At 38.3% G+C, this 19,747-nt stretch overlaps 1 protein-coding gene across 2 annotated transcripts in view; it reads left to right on the top strand.

The window, feature by feature from the left end:
• The first annotated feature begins 2,857 nt into the window (after positions 1 to 2,857).
• BACH1 (BTB domain and CNC homolog 1) overlaps positions 2,858 to 19,747 on the top strand; it is a 34,011-nt gene continuing 17,121 nt past the window's right edge. Inside the window, exons 1-2 of one of the 2 annotated variants that reach the window (XM_025044222.1) lie at positions 2,858 to 3,531; positions 18,061 to 18,354. In XM_025044222.1, coding sequence (XP_024899990.1) covers positions 18,121 to 18,354 — 234 coding nt within the window. In that variant the 5' untranslated portion in view covers positions 2,858 to 3,531; positions 18,061 to 18,120. Of the gene's footprint in view, positions 3,532 to 15,194; positions 15,314 to 18,060; positions 18,355 to 19,747 lie in introns of those variants that run through there. The other variant, XM_015586535.2, reaches the window with a different exon arrangement.

A 19,747-nucleotide genomic window follows, 5' to 3' on the forward strand; every position in this document is an offset into this window, starting at 1 on the left:
CGGGGAAGTGCTTGGTTGCACAGCCACCTTTTGGCAGCCTCCTTGGGCTGAATTGCAGCCATTGATCAGAAGGAGGATGGAGGAGAGCATGTGGGTGTCCAGCAGGTAGCCGCCACCAGAAAGGCAGCTCAAGTGAACATTCTGATGATAAATCAGTAGTAGCACCTCAGACACCCAACTTTGAGGGCCAGGTGGCGTTAACAGTCACAGCAAAATGCTCTAGAGGCAGTCATTACCAGTTAGTTGGAACTGACTTTTGAAGAAATCAAAATGCTTTCCACCTGCATCTAGTCTCTTCTCCCTGTTATACTTGAGGACGTCATGGTCTGGCAAATTCAGTAACTTGCCCATTCCCTCCCTGTTTATTAACATCAGGACATAAGTTGTTTCTCGATTCTCATTTCTGAGGAGCTTCTTGGGAACATTTGAAGTGTGAGTTTACCTGCCAGTTATTTCTGAGTATTTTTTTTTCTTTAAATGACATGCCTGTGCCAACAGAGAAAAATTATCCATGATAGGCAGTGGATATGTTTATCCTATGATTTCTTGCACCTGTTAATAATTGAGAAAGGTTGTATCAAACATGGTGACCGTCCTTTCTACTGGAATGTAAGTTTCTTGGTGACGAAAGGATGTATCTTCTGTCTGTCTTCCATGGAACATTGAATGTGCCTCGGCTGTGCATGTTCAGTAAACTGTCGGTTGCTGCACTGGTGGTATAATAAAGGATTCATTTTAGTTCTGTGGTTTCGAAACTTGGAAATTTTTAAAGGGAAGGAGAGAACATTGTGTTGTATCTGTTAAGCTGTGTTAAATATGTACTGGGTTGAAACTCTTGATCATTTAGAATTCTGCTTTCTGTTTTCATCATTGGTGTAAGTATTGAGGAAGCAGCTGGATTTAAATCTTTAGTTCATCTCCTTAGAAAGAAAATTTGTCTCGTGACTTTGAATTGAGCAAAGTATAATTTGGATTGCCTAGGTGTTAAACCTCTTACGCATCTAATAATTTTCCTTTAATATCATCATTCCTCTAGAACATCCTTTGTTTTATACAGGATCAGGGACAGTTTAGAGAATATTAATAGGATAATAAAAATTGCCCCTAAGCAACAAAGATATAGTGGTTGCGAGTACCTTGGTGGTTAATGATCGTTGCGGGATCGCAGTGGGCATGCGGTGAAGTTAGCAGGCTGCTGGTTCCTCTCTCAGTGCTGGCACAGTTTAGAAAATGTTACCTTAATGCAGCTGAAATTGTGTGTAAATTATGTTCTTTTAAAAATTCAAATTATTTTCTTAATGCCTTAGGAAACTCGTTATTCAAAAGGATATTTTTGTAATAAAATATTCACAGCTATCTGGTAAAGTTATCTTCACCTTTTTTTTTTTATCATTTATTAGATTTGATCAGAGTTATAGTTGACAGCTGCACACCATTCCCCATCCCCTGTTAAAGTGGAATTACACTAAAAAGTGGTCTGTGTAGAGGGGTCGTTTTTTCAATTCCTTTTTAGCTTGGACATTGGCAGTATTTCACCTCCGAGATTATTGAGTAAATAGTGTAGTAAGAGAGATGTCTTGTCCCCGTCTCCTGCCTTTTTTCCCCCCGCTGATTTCTTCTTTTTACTTGTCTGCCTCCAGGATTCCCAGTGGAGATTTTTTTTTTTTCTTTTGGCTTAAGGAGTTGAATGAACTCTTCTGTCTCTGTTGAAATGGGGAGACTCATCCACTCCACTGACTGTTTACTGATATCTTCATATCCTTATTCCTTATTCAGTGCCTTATTCCTCCTCTAAAGAGTGCCAGCATCTTCCGGAAGTCAGCAAAATCAATGAAGGGAGTTACTCATCCATCAGAGAATTTGTTATAAAATATGAGGCTATAAAAGATTTATTAGTCTTTTAATAAATTTATTAGGTTGTAATTATTAGGTTGTCATTCTGTGGTAAGTGGTTTTTGGTAAGATCAGTAATTTCATTAGTGTGTATCTTGCCCTTAAGTCTTATTTTTAAAAATGTAAAGTGGCTATCCAAGCTTGGCCCAAGACACTTTTAATTTTCAAAGTATCTAATATCTCTTTATTTACTCTTTTTCTGAGAAGTATTTCGAGCATGGCTCAGGGTTCTCCTCTAGATAGAATTTATCACTTAAATTAGAAGAAAAAAACCATTGGCCCTTTTAATCATTTTTTCCACATTAGTCAAAGACTTTTGAAGTAGAAAATCGCCCAACCGAATAAGGTTACATACCTTCATTCCTGCCTGTCACCCAGAGAAATCAAAGGAAATGCCACATAGGGATGAGTCTCTAGCTGTCAACTTTGCCTACTTAATTGGCTCTTTGTGGTAAAGGACTGTTACAAGTACTATTAAAATTCTAGATATATTCACTTTGTAGAAAACGTGTTTGCCTCTAAGGGCATGCCTGTTGTCATTGGCCTAGTTTGTTGTTCGTTCCGGACCCCGGCGGGTGGGGGAAGCTAGGGTACCTCTTCCTTTCTGGAGCAGGTTGGCAGCAGAGGAGCCGAGGTACTGGCAACATCTCTGCCATTGCTCCTCAGACTCCGTGTGGTATGTCCTCCCCCTCTTGAATTGACTTTAAGCAGCTCTTTAATCCCTGAAAAGTAAAGAATAAGTGTGTTTTTAAGTTTCAAGGCACTTTAGTCTCTTACTGTGCCTGCTGCCCCTCTCCCCAAACTTACACACAAACACAAATTTAACTTTTGGTGTGAGTAGAGAGTTGGGTTGCTAACTTCAACATTCGTGGTATGCTTACATCTTTGGTATTAGGTTTACATTTGATTTATGAAACAAATATTTATCCCTTCATATGCCAGGAACTTTTGTAGATATTGGCAATACTGAGCTTTTCAGAAATTACAGTCTCGCAGACAAGCAAACCATTGCTATAGCTTGTGTTAATTGCTATACTAGCAAGATTGTCAAGTGTGTCTTGGAACCATAGAATATGAGAAGCCTAAATTTTGGGAAATCAGGAAAGCATTAGGCATATCAGTGATAAATGAGTAGTTTAGTGGGGGGAGCAGCTTGTTTTGACTGCTCTTTTGAGAGGCTTAGCAATAAAGAAGAGTAGAGAAAGATAGATTTTAGTAGGGGGAGTTTGGGTTTGCAGGTTGTGTGTCTGTGTATGTATGCATTTAAAAATACGGTCATTGGGAAAAGGTTGAAGATTTAGGACATGTCTTTTTTTGCCTTACTGGTTGCAGGATGGCTGCCACTTATTCAAGTGTCATAAGTAAATAGGACTCAGTCTCTTGGAAGAAGACAATTTTTTTCTGGGATGTCTCTTTATCAGGGATAAAAACCTCTTTCCCCACTGCCTCAAGTGGATGCCATCCCTGTCATCTCCTCTCTATTCATGAGCCAACACTGCACAAAGGCCCATGTCTAAATCAGCCAATGTCACGGGAAATGGGACCACTGCGATTGGCTTAAATGGATCGTGTTTCATCTTGAGTTGGAACTGGAGCTGCTTCCCTAGAAACGTGTGGCCTCCAACAGGGAGTAGATCTGTGAGTACAGTCAAGGTTCGGTTAGAAAATGAGGGGATGAAGGCACTGGGCAGTCGCTGCGTCATCTTTGCCTGCCGCTTCTGCCACCAGTCTGCACAGACACAAACTTCTGAGTAGAAAAAGAGAATGCGGTTGTCTTTGGAATTTTTGGTGACTTCTTTCCCCTTTTATCTCATTATATTTACTATTATACCAAGTATTACTTTCACAATCAGATCAATCAAATAAATGTTTTATTTAAAAACTATTTAAAAATTGAGAACGCCATTCTAATCCCCTGAAATACATATAGAAGGAATATATTTCTTTCAGTCTTCTAAACAGTGCTCAAGTTCTTTGTCCTTCTCTTTAACACTTTCAGAGAAAGTGTTATATCTTGTAGCTTCTGATTGTATATATACCAGAGAACTGCTCTCTTTTAATCTGCCGGGCGTGCCCACCTGTTATATCTGTGGCTCCTACTGACTGACAAGGCTGGCCTGGCTCCAACAGAGTGGTCGTTTCTTTGCCTGGATGGGCGGGCATTCTTTGGAACCCAAACTCTTATATCAGGGAAAGAAATGGAAATATCATTTCCTCTCTACACACACCCCCCTCCTAGTAGGAAAAGCTGTCCTGTGGTTAGCTTCTTTGCCATTCTTTTCAGATTTCAAGAATAATGCCACTTTAAGTTTACACATTGTTCTTGTAGCACTCCTAAACTTTTTAGAGCACTTTGATACGTTTAGAGCACTTTCATGTGTCATTCTTGTTCCTTTTTCTAAATCTCAGGTTTTGGTGCTTTGTGTGCTATATGAAAGGCAAACAAATGATGTAAATACATAAACACTTTGTTGTACATTTACAAAATAGAAATTCATTGCTAATGGATTTTATACTATTTGATAATAACTATAAGGCTATGATAGAGTGGGCTTCTGAAATGGTATTATGTTTTTGTATAGAATTTAGAAAAGTTAGAATACTGCCAAAATAATTTTGTCTCAAATAAAAAAACAATATCTTTTACCCACTCGGTTGTTCCTCAGATAATATTTAAACAGAAATATTTCAGCTTTTTCTTTCTACAGGCCTCAAATGATTACTTATTTGACTTAATGTTATAATTATTATATTTTGGAAAGTAGCTATTGAGGGCTTAGGTGGAAAGCCTACAGCTTGGAAATCCCCATTTTAGAGATGGTAACTTGACTCCCAAGTTAACATAAATAATAAGAAATCGATTTAAACATTTTAGTTTTAGCTGTGTACATTGAGATACTACTGTATGTAGCACTATGGGAGCTGCCAGGGATTAGTGGATTAGGTTATTTTTAAATAAATCATTTTCATTTAATACCTCTACTTAAAAAGTTTCAAATCTGTGATTCAGGCAATGTTTTAATTTAATTATTCCACTGAAACCGCTGCTTTATTTAATGAAAATTGTTGCTTAAGATTATTTTTACTCTTCATCTTACAGTTTTTTTTTTTTGACTCAAATTTATAATGAGTTGGAACAAGATGGTGTTTAAGGAATGGTTAGAAATTTGAAGGGCATGTTTTTGGTTATTGTTTTGTCTTGTGCTTGCTTTTTTTTCAGTTACTTTGCATACTATGTGTGTTAACTCCTAGACCTACAGAGGGTCACTCTGACTTTGATCTTATTTTAGGGCTTTCACTTACTCTAGGCACATAATTAGATTATGGTTATAATTATTACAGTTTGAAAACAAAACATGAAGAATCTTTAATATTTCAATTTGAATATAGGAGATGGACACTTAATACTTTGTATTGAAAGTAACCTTTAGCGAATATCTCCTAGCAGTCCTAGAATTTTCCATGTATGGTCTAGCTATTGACTTTAAGGTCACCATAGTTTAGTGTCAGATTCCTTTTAGTGATATGTGAGATTTTTTAAATATAATCTAAGAAGTATTAATAAGAAATTAACCAAATATTGAGTAATAAAGAAATATTTACTATTCCTTTAATGCCCTTTTAATCTGTTTACCATTGTTCTCATCACACACAGAGTGTACTTTCTTCTATTACTTATTGTTCTACCTCTCTTCACTTTTACCTCCCCCGCCCCCCGCCCTAAACACACACATGTACCCACACCACTTAGGTCATGTGGTATAAATTGAAATGTAATATTTGGACCTGGGGGCCAGAAGAGCTTTTCAACCTTTAAGTTACTGACCCTCTCAAGGACTTCAGTTTCTTCATCCATAACAGAAGTGGGGGAAGTGGGTCATCCTGGAAGAATGTGCTCTTTTAATTAGAAATCTTTAGCCCTGTGAAATTAGCAGTTATCTTGAGCAGATTTGTACAGTTTTATATTTTCTTTTTACCTCGTTGAGATCTTTTATTAGGCTTACTGAATTTTTATATTTAAAGGTTCAGGAATCTCTTCATTTTGTAACTTAATTCTTGGGTTAGTAAAACCTTTTAAAATGCAGTTTTCTTTTGGTCACTTGCATCGTAATGGCAATAATAATAATGATGATTAAGTATTAGCAATCCTGTGCCAAGCACTGTGCTATGAAATGCACCAAACCGTTCAGTCCTTACAGTCAAGGTTGATGTCGTTTTCCTTATGGGGAGTCTGACGAGTGTCGTACAGAAGGTCACACAGTTGTTAGTTTCCACAGTCTTCATTATAGCTGAGTACGTGTGTTCTTTTCAGTATTATCCTGTCAAGTAGTGTTACAACAACCTAAAACTGATTTTCTTTTGCATTTCATAATTCTGTGTATTAGTTTAGCCCTTTATCCTTTTCAGAGGGTTTTGTGAAACCAGTAGGGCAAGAGCTGCCCACTGAAGGCTCACGAACGCACCCTGCCTGGTCCACACTTCCAGACCTGACCTGACGGTCTTCCCCATTCTTTTCCTTTAATAGGGTTCTTTTTTCCCACATCAGATCATTTTATTTTAGATTTCTGTGCAATTTAATTTTGTTCTTTTGTGATTACTGTGAAGATAGCAGTGGAGGGTACTATGTTTCAGAGTTGCCCATGAATTTTGTACATAGTGACATTCCTCCACTGATGACTGGAGGAATTATCCATGATTAAGGGGGAAAAGTAATGGACATGTTTTGGGAGGCTTCAAGACAAGCAAAATAAATGTGAACTGCAATTTTAATGAAAGCGAATTTTTGTTTATAGTTATTGCCTATTTTAACATTTTTCTGATTATAAAGTAATATGTGTTTATGGTTTAATAATTTAAATGCAGAAACAAAGATTACCTAGATGTAAACATTGTTAATATTTTGATATGCCTCCTAACTAGAGGTGAAGGAGCCAAGGTTTCTGGATATGTTAAATGTGAGATGCCTTTTAGAAATACGTGTAGTAATTCGAGTATGCAGTTGGATACCTGAGTTTGAAGTTCAGACAATAGTCACAATTAGACCAGATATAAATATGAGAGTGTACAGCAGGTCTGAGTGATCATGTGCTTGCTGTGGGTCTGGGCGAGTTCACCTAGGAAGTGTATGCAAAGAGGAGAAATCTAAAGATTAAGGAAGATTTCCAGTGTTTAGAGGTTTGGAAGAGGTGGAGGATCCACCAAAGAAAATTGATAAGTAGCTGCCAGTAAGATGGGAAATCAGAGGTTTATGGTATCCTGGAAGCCAAGCGAAGAAAGGATTTCAGGGAGGGAATGGTTGACCTGCTGAGTGTTGCCAGGATGCTGTATGAGAAGACTGAAAATTTGCGTTTTTGGCCACATGGAGGTCATTGGTCGTCACAAAGTGGTTTTCATGGAGTGGAGGGGAGAAAGCCTGATTTGGGTGGGCTCAAATGAAATTGGGAAGAGAGGGTAGTGGGGATGGCATGACTATACATGGCTTTTGTTGGGAGTTCAATAAAGGAGAGCAGAGAATTGCACTTTAGATAGGAGGGTGGAGGGAGGGTCAGGCAATTTTAAGAGAAGAGTCATTGCAGTAAGTTTTGTGCGATAATGGGAATGCCGTGTAATTTTTTTCCCTCATTTTTTTCTTGAGACTTTGCAGAAGTTTGTCCATTTTATTGATCTTCTCTAAGAATCAGCTTGTGGTTTAATTCATCAGTTCTACCAAAAGCAAAGGCAAAAAACTTCATTACTAAGGTGCTTTTTTTTTTTTTTTTTGGTGGAAGAAGAACAGATTTCATCAGGTTCTATAAGACAGAGAACCAGTGCTCTAGTGATTTGGCAGTTCAACAGCTCGTTTCTTCAGAAGATACCCTTAAATTTTTAAAGAATCTGTTTGAATTGATATCACTGTCAATATAAAATATTAAGTAGTGTGTATAACATTGTTCTCAAACAAGAAGAAATCTTACTATATTTTTCCTACCCTCCCCATTTCCTAATTTTGTCAAAATCTAAGACTTTAGTTAAAGGTTGATTTTTCTCTTTTTCAAAATTTTTTCTATTTATAGAATCTTGAAAAAGTTGCATTAAGAGTCAAGCAAATTATCAACAATTTAGACTTAACTGAGTTTTACTTTTTTTGTTTACTATCCATTTAAACATCTTTTTAGTTAAAGTAATACATGTTCTTGGTTTAAAAAAAATAGAGATATTTATCATAAAGCAACCTTATTTGTTACATCCCATCCCACCTCTAATTCTGTTTTATGGTTAATACTTATCTTTATCCATTTCTGCTATTTAATCTTTTTGGTAGTTACCTCTGTGTTTCTAAGATGTTTATACCTCAGTTTATTTATGAATGTAAGACATCTGTGAATTACTGTTACCATGGATGTTGATTTTGTTTACTTCTACCATCTCTCAACCTACATTTATAATCATTTTATTTCTGTTCTTGGTTACCTCTGCACCTCCAATTTTTTAAAAATTTGGTCTCATTAATCTAAGTATCTTTTGACTCTGCATGAGTCGTATAGAAATACTACCTTTCCTTTCAGTTCTCTCTGATTCCATCTTTCAGCCTGTCAGTTTTATTTTGTCAGGTTTAATAATATTTACATTTCATTCTATAACTGTAATTAAGTCTTACATTATTTGTCTGTTCTCAAAACCAGTGAACAGTGTTCATGTTGTTATATCTGTGCAGTATCGGGCACTGGAAAGCTAAGTAAGTGTGAATCATTCTTCTCTCCCTACCGTTTTACTTTTGCCCTGTGCCACTCAAAAAACCTTTCTAGCATCAAATTCAAATAAGAGCTAACAATTACTGAGCACTCATTACATGCCAGGCTCTGTTCTGAGAACACCAAGTACATTATTTAATTTGGTCCTCCCAACAAGAAGTGCTATCCTTGTCCCTACTTTTCAAAAAAAATAAATCAATAAATAAATCGTCAGAGAGATGGAAGATATAAACTAACTTACTCAACTGGTTAACTGGCAGGGGTCATCAAGGTATCAAATGCTATTCTGTGCTATCCACACAGTGATCTCTAGAACAGCTAGCTAACTGTTGTGTTTGTGAGGTTTGCTATAGTCTTTCAGTCCTTAGGTGTGCTCCCTGGTAGCCACTCTGTGTCTTTATCTCCAGCCCCTAACTGTGTGATCTTAGGTCTTCAGGGGCAAATACTCAGAAAGTGGCTTAGGAATGAGGGTAGCCTCGGAGGAGGCTGGGTGAGTTTTGGAATTTCACTCTTGGGGGGAACTTTTGGGAATTTTCACTCCTTGCTTTTTTTTTCCCTCTGAGTTTCTTGTGGGAGCCCTACGTTAACTGGGTAGTAACCACTGCACCTTCTTTTCTGCCCATCAGTTGCGCATCTTCAAAAATCTAGTTTCAGCACTTCCTTATAAGGGAATGAGGCAAGGATGCCTCTCTCGCCACTTTCACTATTCAGTCATTGCCAAAAGGGAAACAAGAAATACATGTCAAGATGAGAAAGGTGTAAAACTCACTATTTGCAAATGACATAATTGTGCACAAAGAATATGCTGAGGAGTCTATAAAACAACTATCAGAACTAACGAGTGAGTTAAGGCTGCAGAATTCAAGGTTCATATTTAAAAAATCAATTTAATGTTTACATAATAGCAGCAGAAAACCAGAAAATGAGGTTTAACAAACAAGTTAGTTTGTAGTAACTATAAAAAAAGACCTAAACATAAAATACTGAGGAATAAGCTAAACAAAAGATATGCAAGACCTCTTTACTAAAAATATCAGAATAATCCTGAGAGAAATGAAAGAAGACCTACGTGGGGAGATATGCTATGTTCATGCATCTAGGGACTCAATTTGTTAGATGTTGGTTCTCCCCAGATTCTTACAGTAGATTCATTGCAATCCTAATCAAAATTCTACCAGCTCCCAGGGTTGGGGAGCACGGCATAGGGAATGCAGTTCGCATTAATGTATTGACTAGGTGGAGAGCCAGAGGAGAGAAAGAACAATTAGGGGGATCATTTTATAAACTATATAAATGTCTAATCTATGTACTGTATACTTGAAACTAATAAAATAAAAATTCTACTAGCTCTTACAACTCAGGAATAAGAAGAAAACAGCCCAGTTAAAAATGAGTAGAAGAATCGAACAGACATTTCACAACAGAAGATCTACGAATGGCCAATGGCATATATAAAGATGCTTAACATCATTAGCCATCAGGAAACAAATTAAAACCACAGTGAGAAATCACCGTGCATTTGTTAGGGAAGCCTAAGATTAAAAATACCAAGGGTTGGTGAAAATGTGGAACAACTGGAATTGTCATACACTGTTGATAACAATGTAAAATGTACAGTTGCTTTGGAAAACTGTTTAGCATTTTCCGAGTAGTTAAACATAAATCTACCACATCACTTAGCTCTTCTACACCTTATTTACCCAATGGAAATGAAGTATATGTCCATGCAGATGGTCACTGAAGCTTTATTACAGTAATCTTGAACTGGAAACAATGCAATTGCCCATCTTTATTACAATAGTCCGTCAACAGTTAAATGGATAAACAAATGGTGCTATATCCATATAATGGATATTATTCAGCAATAAAAAAACCCCAAACTACTGATGTACACAATATGATTCTCATTAAGCTGAGTGAAAGAAACCAAAATCAAGAGTACAATGTGTAATTTCATTTATATTAAAATCATGGAAAACGCATGTTAATCTAAAGTGACAAGGCAGATTATTGGTTATCTGGAGGGAGGGGATCAGGGAAGGAGAGACCTCAAGGGGCATGTGGAATTTTGAGGAATGACAGAAATTTCTATATCTTGATTGTGGTGGTGGTTTTATGCACAGATTACAAGTGTCAAAACTCACTGAACTGTACACTGTAAATAGTGCAGTTTGTTCTATATAATCATACCTCAAAGTTGATAGATAAAATAGTGACCGACAAATACATGATAAAAATGTGTTCCGTAAATTAGTTTTATTTATACGGGCCAATTCTAGTTGCTAGCTCATTTTCATAACAGTCATATTTCACTGAGATATAACAATCCTTTTAAGGATCAAGTAAGTAGCTGCCACTTGTGTTAAGCAAATAAAAGACTTCAGTATTTCCTAAGTTCTTCGTAGTAAGAAAGTATAATAGTGGAATTAGTTTTTCTTGTTTTGGTTATGGAGTTTGGATTGCCTGTGTTCCTTCTATTTCCTTCCAAGCTATTTAAACTTACTACCAAAAATTATCAAAGTTGGATTTGTTGACTTGGAAAGTAAAACATTTACCTTTTGTTTCTGACCTGTTAGTAGGTAAATCTGTAAACATCTTCAAACTTCTCTAACCATTCAGACTGCCCCCCTCTAAGTATAACTTCAGCTTTATAATCTCAGAAATGGAATTATGCCAAGTAAATATAACAAAGCTCTATGATTAAATATGTACATTTTAAATTAGGAAAAATAAATGGGAAAAAAAATCCTAACTTTCTCTGTATGCATGTAACCTCACCTAATGTAATAATCATGAGTGGCAAAAATTGCCTCCATTTTAAAAACAGTAGGGCATGTGTAGTTAGTTTTAACGTGGATTGCCAGTGTCTTTGTAAAAGTCTTTCACAGCATTGTCATTGTTGGTGCTGCTGTAAGCTTTTCTGTTACTTAATTCAAACTTTTGTTTTCCATTTGCATTCAGCTTTTTTTGATATATTCATCTTTGTACCTTGTCCACAGTCATACTTATGATTTTTTCATAAGGCTGAGAGAAATGGATTTAGAAAATGGGATGATCAGATATGGTGTTTAAACAAGTGTAATATTTAAGATCTGCAAAAGGTTAAAGAAAATAGAAAACATTGGTCACTGAGTTCTTTTTCCTGGCTCTTTCTAGAAGTTGAGTCAGGTCTTGGAATGTTGGGGAGAAATTCTTCAACGAAATTCTTTCCTATGGGCATCTCCACCTTAAATTAAAAAAAAAAAAATATATATATATGTGTGTGTGTGTGTGTGTGTATTTATATATTTTTTTATATATATATTTAAATAAAGGCCCTTAAAGGAGAGACAAAGCGCTGAAGATGTACACACATGATCCTGTTGGGTCTTTGCCATCCACTTGAAAACAAGATAACAGTCATTAAAAAAAAAAAATATATATATGTGTGTGTGTGTGTGTGTGTGTGTATTTATATATTTTTTTATATATATATTTAAATAAAGGCCCTTAAAGGAGAGACAAAGCGCTGAAGGTGTACACACATGATCCTGTTGGGTCTTTGCCATCCACTTGAAAACAAGATAACAGTCACCTAATTTCCAAAGAGCACTGGCAGCCTGGATATCGCCAGCGTATTGTAACAGTATCTGGCTTAGGGGATTTTGAAATTTAGGAGGGAGCCAAGGAGGATGGCATAGTAAGAGAAACTTGCCCGTCGTCTGAACCATTGGAGACCCTGCCCTGAAACCGAATGAGGCAAAATTAATTGACAGGGCACTGGAGGGGGTTGGCAGGCAGAAGCTGTAAGGTGGAAAGAGTAAAAATCCAAATGGCTGCTAAAAAGGAGGGGAAGGCAGATTCTAAGGACTTGACCAGGCTGCAGATGAAGGGCACTGCTTTTTGTAAAGGCCAAAGACAGTTACATATTGCACCATTTCTGTTATCCAAGGTCACTAATCACTTATGCCCCGTCCCCTGTCCCCCGCCGTAAACCCTGGGGAAAAGAACTATTTTGGGAATCATTGTTCTCTTTAATCGAATATTATGGTTAAGTGGGAATTGATCAGAAAGTAGTTTTTATTTGAAGACTTACTGCAACTATCTTTAGAAATGTCCACGTTCCTGTGCAAATTGATTATAACCATCATTGTCTCTCTCACTGTGAGGTGTCGTTTTTACTTTGAACATCTCTAGTTTTGTTATTCTTGAATGTAGAGACTGTTATTTGTGTTTTCACGGCACCTCCTCTGTTGCTTGGCACGGATATCACTTGTCGCAAGAACATTTGTCATTGTTCGGTGACTGTCAAACATGTTTGGATGATAGTCTTTCTTTTAAATGAATCTTTGGTGTTAGATGATTTCGTGTGCCCTTCTACATTGAGAATTAAAAAACAACAAAATCCGGTGAGACTTGAGGTCAGTAAGATCCTAGCTTTTTGGACATGTGGAATTTCATCCCCAGACACGACATCGTCTGAATTTCTGCTATGAAGCGCCGCAGACCTGGCTGCATGATCAGATATATACCTTAGATTTTTAAAAATTTGTTTTAAAAGTAAATTATCCTTAAATTCATTAACATGATAAAGCCACAGATTCTCGTTTCATTTTCTTTATGATTTTGAAGGCAAAAACATCAAGTGGTAATGTATTAAAACTTAAATTGTGTATGTTGACCAGAAAGCACAAGTTATTTCCAAATCGAGGTGCAGGAAGCTTTAAAATGCATGTTCACCCTTTATCAGCATTACTGAGTGAGTCAGCAATTTGCTAAGGTCAGCAAACCTTTATTTTGAATTTTAGCAATAGTGTATATTTCCAAGAACATAGAAAAATTCAGGTATAACATAGGAATCTAAATTTGATGTTAATCAATTAACAGGATTTTAGATCTGGAAGGTTCCTTGGAGATGTTAAATCTTTTTAGGTTTGAGAAATGTTGGAAAATGACAGACAGATGTTAGAAGGATGTGTGTCATACCTAACTTAGTCATTACTGGGTACAAATGGGTTATTGACCACTTGGATGGTTTGCAGAATTAGGAAAATTGATTTTCAGATGAACTTTCTGTAGTGCCCCATGCCATTGAGGCCAGGGTCGAAGTGGCTTCATTCGTTCGTCATTTGTAGTATCTGTGCCCGTAGTGGCTAATCTTTGCTCTTTGGTCATTTGTCTTGCGGGTATATTTTGAGCTCCCAGAGGGATGAGCTAGGACTCCCATTCACTCCTCAGGGCTCTTGCAGAGCTGTCCAGGGACTTTTCTCCAAGAGCTTGCCTCGGTGACATTATTGTTCCCATATGTATTAGAATAGCTAGCTGACTGCTGTGTTTGGAAGAAAATGTAGATGATCTAGGTTTTGGATTTGTACTAAAAATGGCCAAGTCATTCGTTCAGAAGCAAGTACCTGCAATGGACCAGATACTTTGTTAGATGCTTGAGGGCAGAAAATAAGTTAGGCAATAAGGTTTTGACATTTAATTTGAGACCTAAAAGGTCAGGAGTTAGACAGCTGAAGAGCAGGAGAAGTCCAGGGAGTGGACACAGCATGCGTAAAGGCCCAGAGGTCGGAAGAATTTTGGTGTCTGTGGGGCAGGAAGGTATGATGGCAAGGCTGGAAAATAGCAAGAGAGGGGAGACAAAGTCTTGAGGTAAAGCTGGTTTAATAGAAAACCTGGACACACAGATCTGGAGGACATGCTAAGGATTTAGAATTGATCATAAGGATTTTGGAAGAGATCATAAAATTTAGGCAAAGGAGAAACCACTTTAACGTAGGAGAATCAATTAGAGGGGATCAAGAGGGCTTGAGGGAATGAAACTTTGTTGTTATTAGTAGCTGCTATGGGCTAGATAATATGCTAAACCCTTTACCCTCACTGTCTCATGTGAACCTCGCATGAGGATGCTGTTGTAATCCCAATTCCCAGCAAAGGCAGGAAGGATCAGCAGCTTGTCCAGGCTCATGTAGTTAGTAAGTGTTAGAGCTGGAGTTTGAACCCAGGCAGTGTATGATTCTAGACCAGGGCTGTTAGCCACTTGGCTTGTGCTTCAGTGGGTGAGGTGATGGTCTATTAGTGGTTCTTGAAATTGAGTGGATCACACTGGAAATTTTTTTTTTTTAATAGAACAGAGTAGAAATTGGAGTACTTTGTACTAGAACAGATAAAACATTGACATGTGAAAGTTCGTTTCACTTTTTATTTTATATAACTGTATCGTACATGGGCGAGATTGTATTTTATTTTATATAACTGTATCGTACATGGGTAAGCCATTGCAAAAAGTAAACGTTTATCTCTGCAAGAGCCAGTGGTATCTTGGACTAGAATTGTGGCAGTGCGTGTGGACAGAACTGGGTCTCGGTGCGAAGAGGCAGAGGCACCAGAGATCGATCAGAGATTGGATAGAGGCTCCGAATGTGGGGCGCTTTCTTGGATGAGTCTCTGGTTTCTGCTGGGAGCAAGATCAGTCATGGGGTGCCTGTGCTCAGCCTTTTTTTGAGGGATCCTCCTGGTGGCTCTCAAACCACCTGATTCTCTAGCTTGTCTCAGCTGTGGCTGATGTACTTGGGGTTTGCTTATCATCTAAATCTGTATCTTACAGCAAATCTGTAAGCTGCTGTGGACTTAGGAGGTGATTTGTCACCCAGATGGCCTAAACGGGTGGGTCGAGCCAAGAATAAATTCTCTGTCTGGAAATTGAGGTGAGTAGTGAGCCAGCTGGAGGCAGCAGGCGACACAGGCACACGTGGGCGAACAGCGGCTCTAGAGCGAACGTATGGGAATCGTTTTTGCTGTAGTCCCCTTGGAGTCCAAAGAACCTTTAGATTCCAGTGTTGAAGGGTCGGCAGCCCTCTTTCTGAAGTGCAGGTCCAGTTCATTTGTTCCTGGCTTTCTGTGAGGCCCTGTCCTTACTCTCACGTATGACCTTTGCATGATAACCGGCTCCCCTCATTGCTGCGCTGTCTCCATACTCTGCACTCAGCAGATACTAACCGGAAACAGAACATGGTGTCATGGTGTTTGGTACGAATCCTCCTTCTCTGTCTGATTGGTTTTTTGACACTTTTTACTGAGCCCCAATTTCCTCATCTGTAAAGTTGGGATGATATAAGAGCACCCGTGTCGTAGGGTTATTGCGAGGAGTAGGTGAGGTAAGCCGTAGTATCTAGCACTCATTTCAGTGTCTGGTGCAGAATTCAGAGTTCAGTGAGTATTTGTGGTTAGCAGTCGGTATTTTTAGGACAGTTTCTGGAGAGACTGAAACGTTTATGAACAAAGACGGTGGGAAGGAGCCAGCATAGACAGAGAAGCTGTACATAAGTAAGAGTGAGTGTTGAGAAAAGCATTAGATTTCAGAGAAACAAGGATGGTGTGGGATCAAGAGCAGACATTAGTGGATTGTTTTCAAAAAGAGAGGAACCTGTGGAGGTGGTAGGAGGGGCACGCTTTCTGAGATTGGGTCCCAGTTATGGTGGTTTACCGGGAGAGATGCTTACTGGGGAGGAAGGCGGCGACTTGGAAGGCTGTTGTGAATGAGAGACAGGGACATACCAAATAATTGATAAATAGTGCTGAGACTTGGAGACTGTACTATTAATTTATAGTGACACCAGTCTGCATGTTTTGATAGTTTTTCCTGGCTGTGCTGTGTTCAGCAGAATAAGAAGATGTAAAAGTAAGACTAGTGTAGTTTTAAGCGTTTGCAGGGCAGATGCCAGGAAAGAATAAGGAGGTTGGGGACTTGGGAGCAGGAACATAGTAAGGCAAGTGGTCACCTGCTGAGTCCTGCTTGGCTGGTGGTGGGGACAGTCTTAGAGAAAGTGGAGGGCAGTGGTCTGTGGGGTATCCACACACAAGGTACGTAATTTCTTTGAATGATGGTTCTTCCCTACTATTCTTAACACTCATTCCTTGCATTGATAACTGAAATGTTAAGACCAGTTGTTAAAGGGAATTACCTACTTTTGCTTCTGTTCATACCCTAGAAATTGAGTTAGTTCTAGGACATCATTCTGAAGTTGCCATGATTTCATGTGGCATGCTGAATCGGTAAATGACGGGGCAGAGTTTAACCGTGTGAGAGATTCAGTTTTTATTGACAACTTACGATGAACTTAGCATTTCAGCTCTATTGAACACTTTAAAAATAAACACCCAAATAGAATGGAATTTATGTCTTTCATGTGTTTGTGACTAAAACAGCTTGTCTTTGAGGTGGCATTCACCCATGATACGGGCCTTGTCTGTCTGAAATTTTCAGTAGTCCTTATTTCTCCTTTCATTTTGTTTGGAATATAGTAAATCTGAAAACAGTAACATTTATTTATTCAGTCCCTGAAGATTTGAGGACCTTTATGCTTCAGGCAGTGAGTAAGATGTCAGAGGAACAAAAGTAAATGACACAGGCACTATACCTGTGAGCTCGTCAGCTTCCATCAACATGGTCACTGTGTCTTAGTGGGGTGCACTAAGCTTGGAGGTGCCCACATAGGCTGTTGAGATCTGAAAGGAAATATTAGAACTTGTCACCTCTTACTTTTAGCCTCTGGTGTTTTAAAACATACGTAGTGCATATCTGAAATATATAGACCAACATGCATATATTGGAGCTACACTTTTTTTTTTTTTTGCAAGTAGTGTGTATATGATCAAAAAGTGTTTGGAGGCTACCATAGGGTCGTATTTAAAAAAATATACATCTTTGATAACTTTCTCTTAGTTTTAACGTTTTGAGAAAACCAAGAGTTTTTTTGCGTGGTAACCCATGTTCTTAATGATAAAGTAGTTGTACTTGTGGCCTATACTTTGTAAGACTTGTTATAGAAAAAGACTCATTTCTAAGACTCGGCCTGACACATGTCAGTCTTTTCTTATAGAAGTCATTTTCTTCTTTGTGTTGGAGGAAATTTACCTTTTGTAGAACGTGTCCCTTGTTCTAAAGCACCAAGACCTCCCACCAGCTGTGAGATGTCAGGGTATGGGGCACGGAGAATTGATGGACCACCATGTGCTTGTTCACCATGTGCTTGTTCCACTGTTTGGTCCCGTCCCAAACTGTAATCTCCGATGACCACCCCCCACACACCCATTAATGTCTTAAAGCAACAGGAATGGGGTGACACCCAGAAATTTCTTGGCCCATGTTTGCTTATTGCAGGTGTTTTCAAGATGAAAAACATCTCACTTTCAGAGAGCCACGTAATCCTTGGTTCAAAAACTTCTTTCCTCCCCTACTCCGAGAACCTTTTTCCTAAAATAGTTAGAAAAACTGATATCGAGACCCGTTTTTAAATGATGTAAGTCGAAGAAAATGCTTCTAAGTTCGCTAACAGTTCTTTCAATTTTTGTTTTAGTGATGAGTGTTTGAATTTATATTTGACACTTGTCATTTTAAAAATCATTTTTAACAAGATCTTAAGTAAATGCAATGTCGCATGGTTCTTTACAGGTTTGATGGCAATTAGAAGCATGCTTTCACTGAACTTTCCAGCACCATTTGTTATGCAGAATGTCTCTGAGTGAGAACGCGGTTTTTGCCTATGAATCTTCTGTGCACAGCACCAATGTGCTGCTCAGCCTCGACGACCAGCGGAAGAAGGACGTGCTGTGCGATGTCACGGTCCTCGTGGAGGGCCAGCCGTTCCGCGCCCACCGGTCTGTGCTGGCGGCATGCAGCAGCTACTTCCACTCGAGAATCTTAGACCAGGCTGATGAGGAGCTTAACATTACTCTTCCAGAAGAGGTGAGTGACGAGCACATGCCTCTGGAAATCGCCCTGGTTTTAATTTAATTTAACTTGATTAAATCTCTTACAGTTTATTAATTTAAAAATAAAACAGTCTGCTTGTCATTGAGGCTCAGGAGCAGTTCCCAGGTTCTGCAACAACGCATTTCTTTACCTTTTTTCATAAAATTATGACATTTTACATGTAAAATTAATTATTTTGGGTGTCAGTTAAAAATATTTATTGAGCGGTTAAATAACTTGACCCACTGTTACGACATTTCAAGAGCCGCTCAGAGAGGTCACCCTACCTGCCGTTCTCTCCCTTTGGCCTTTTTCCTGTCATGGGAAACTGTGGCTGGGTTTCGCTTGTAAACCATCGGATAGATCATCCACTTTTCTGAGACGTGCCCTCATGGAGAGTCGATGCTCCATAAGTGTTCTCCTCTCCTCTGTCTTCTTTCTTGAGATCGTGTCTGCACATCGGTAGAAAAAGGACAATTTATTTATAGAGCCCCGTTTTTACACATCTTATTCCACCAGCCTGGTTTGGAGCTCAAACACCTAAACTGACCCTTATTAGAACAGCTTGCTTTAGTTAGTTAGTAACTACAGCTAGAAGAACCTTGAGCCCTGTGACACTGGAACACAAATTAGAATCTGTTAACAGAAATTTGGAGAAAGTATGTAGAACTTTTGTGTACGGTAGGTTCGTGTGGGCTGCCCTGTGACAGATACTGAGGCTACGTTAGCCGTGCATACTTCCATGAAATCGTATCTGCCGTTTGGGGAGTCAACAGGTTGTAGGTTCTGTGGCAGAGGTTGGAGCAAGTAATGCAAAACCAAGAAAATGACACAGAAGGCCAACTATAGGTCAGCCATTGTTTCTAAAATGTAGCTGTGGATGTCATAGTGGTCGCATACTTCATATGGTCTATATTTTCAAATTACGTAATGAAATTTTCCAAGTAGAGCAAAGTTTTATTCATGAGTTTGGGAGGAAAGGTGTATGCATGCATGCATGTATGTGTGTGTGTGTATGTATGCATTCATTCTAATTTGAGTGTAAATTTTGTTTTCACATATTTAAAGTGTTTCATCAGCGTGACATTAAAAATATCATACAGCTAACTCACTGTCTTAAAAGCCTTTCTTTGATTATTTTAACTTATTTTTTAATTAAAATCTTACTGAGATCATTATACATTCACAAACAATGCAGAGAGATCTCTTGCACACTTTGCCCAGCTTCTTACAGTTGTAATATTTTGCAAAGTTAAAGTATAATATCACAATCAGGAGACTGAAGTTAATACAATACACCGTCTTACTCACTTTTCCCTGGTTTAACTAGTGCTAAGTTGTGTGTATCTATGTGAAGTTCTGTACAGTTTCATCTTCCGTGTGGGTC

This window comes from Pteropus alecto, unplaced genomic scaffold (genome assembly GCF_000325575.1).
Source record: "Pteropus alecto unplaced genomic scaffold, ASM32557v1 scaffold81, whole genome shotgun sequence".
Lineage (NCBI taxonomy): Eukaryota > Metazoa > Chordata > Mammalia > Chiroptera > Pteropodidae > Pteropus > Pteropus alecto.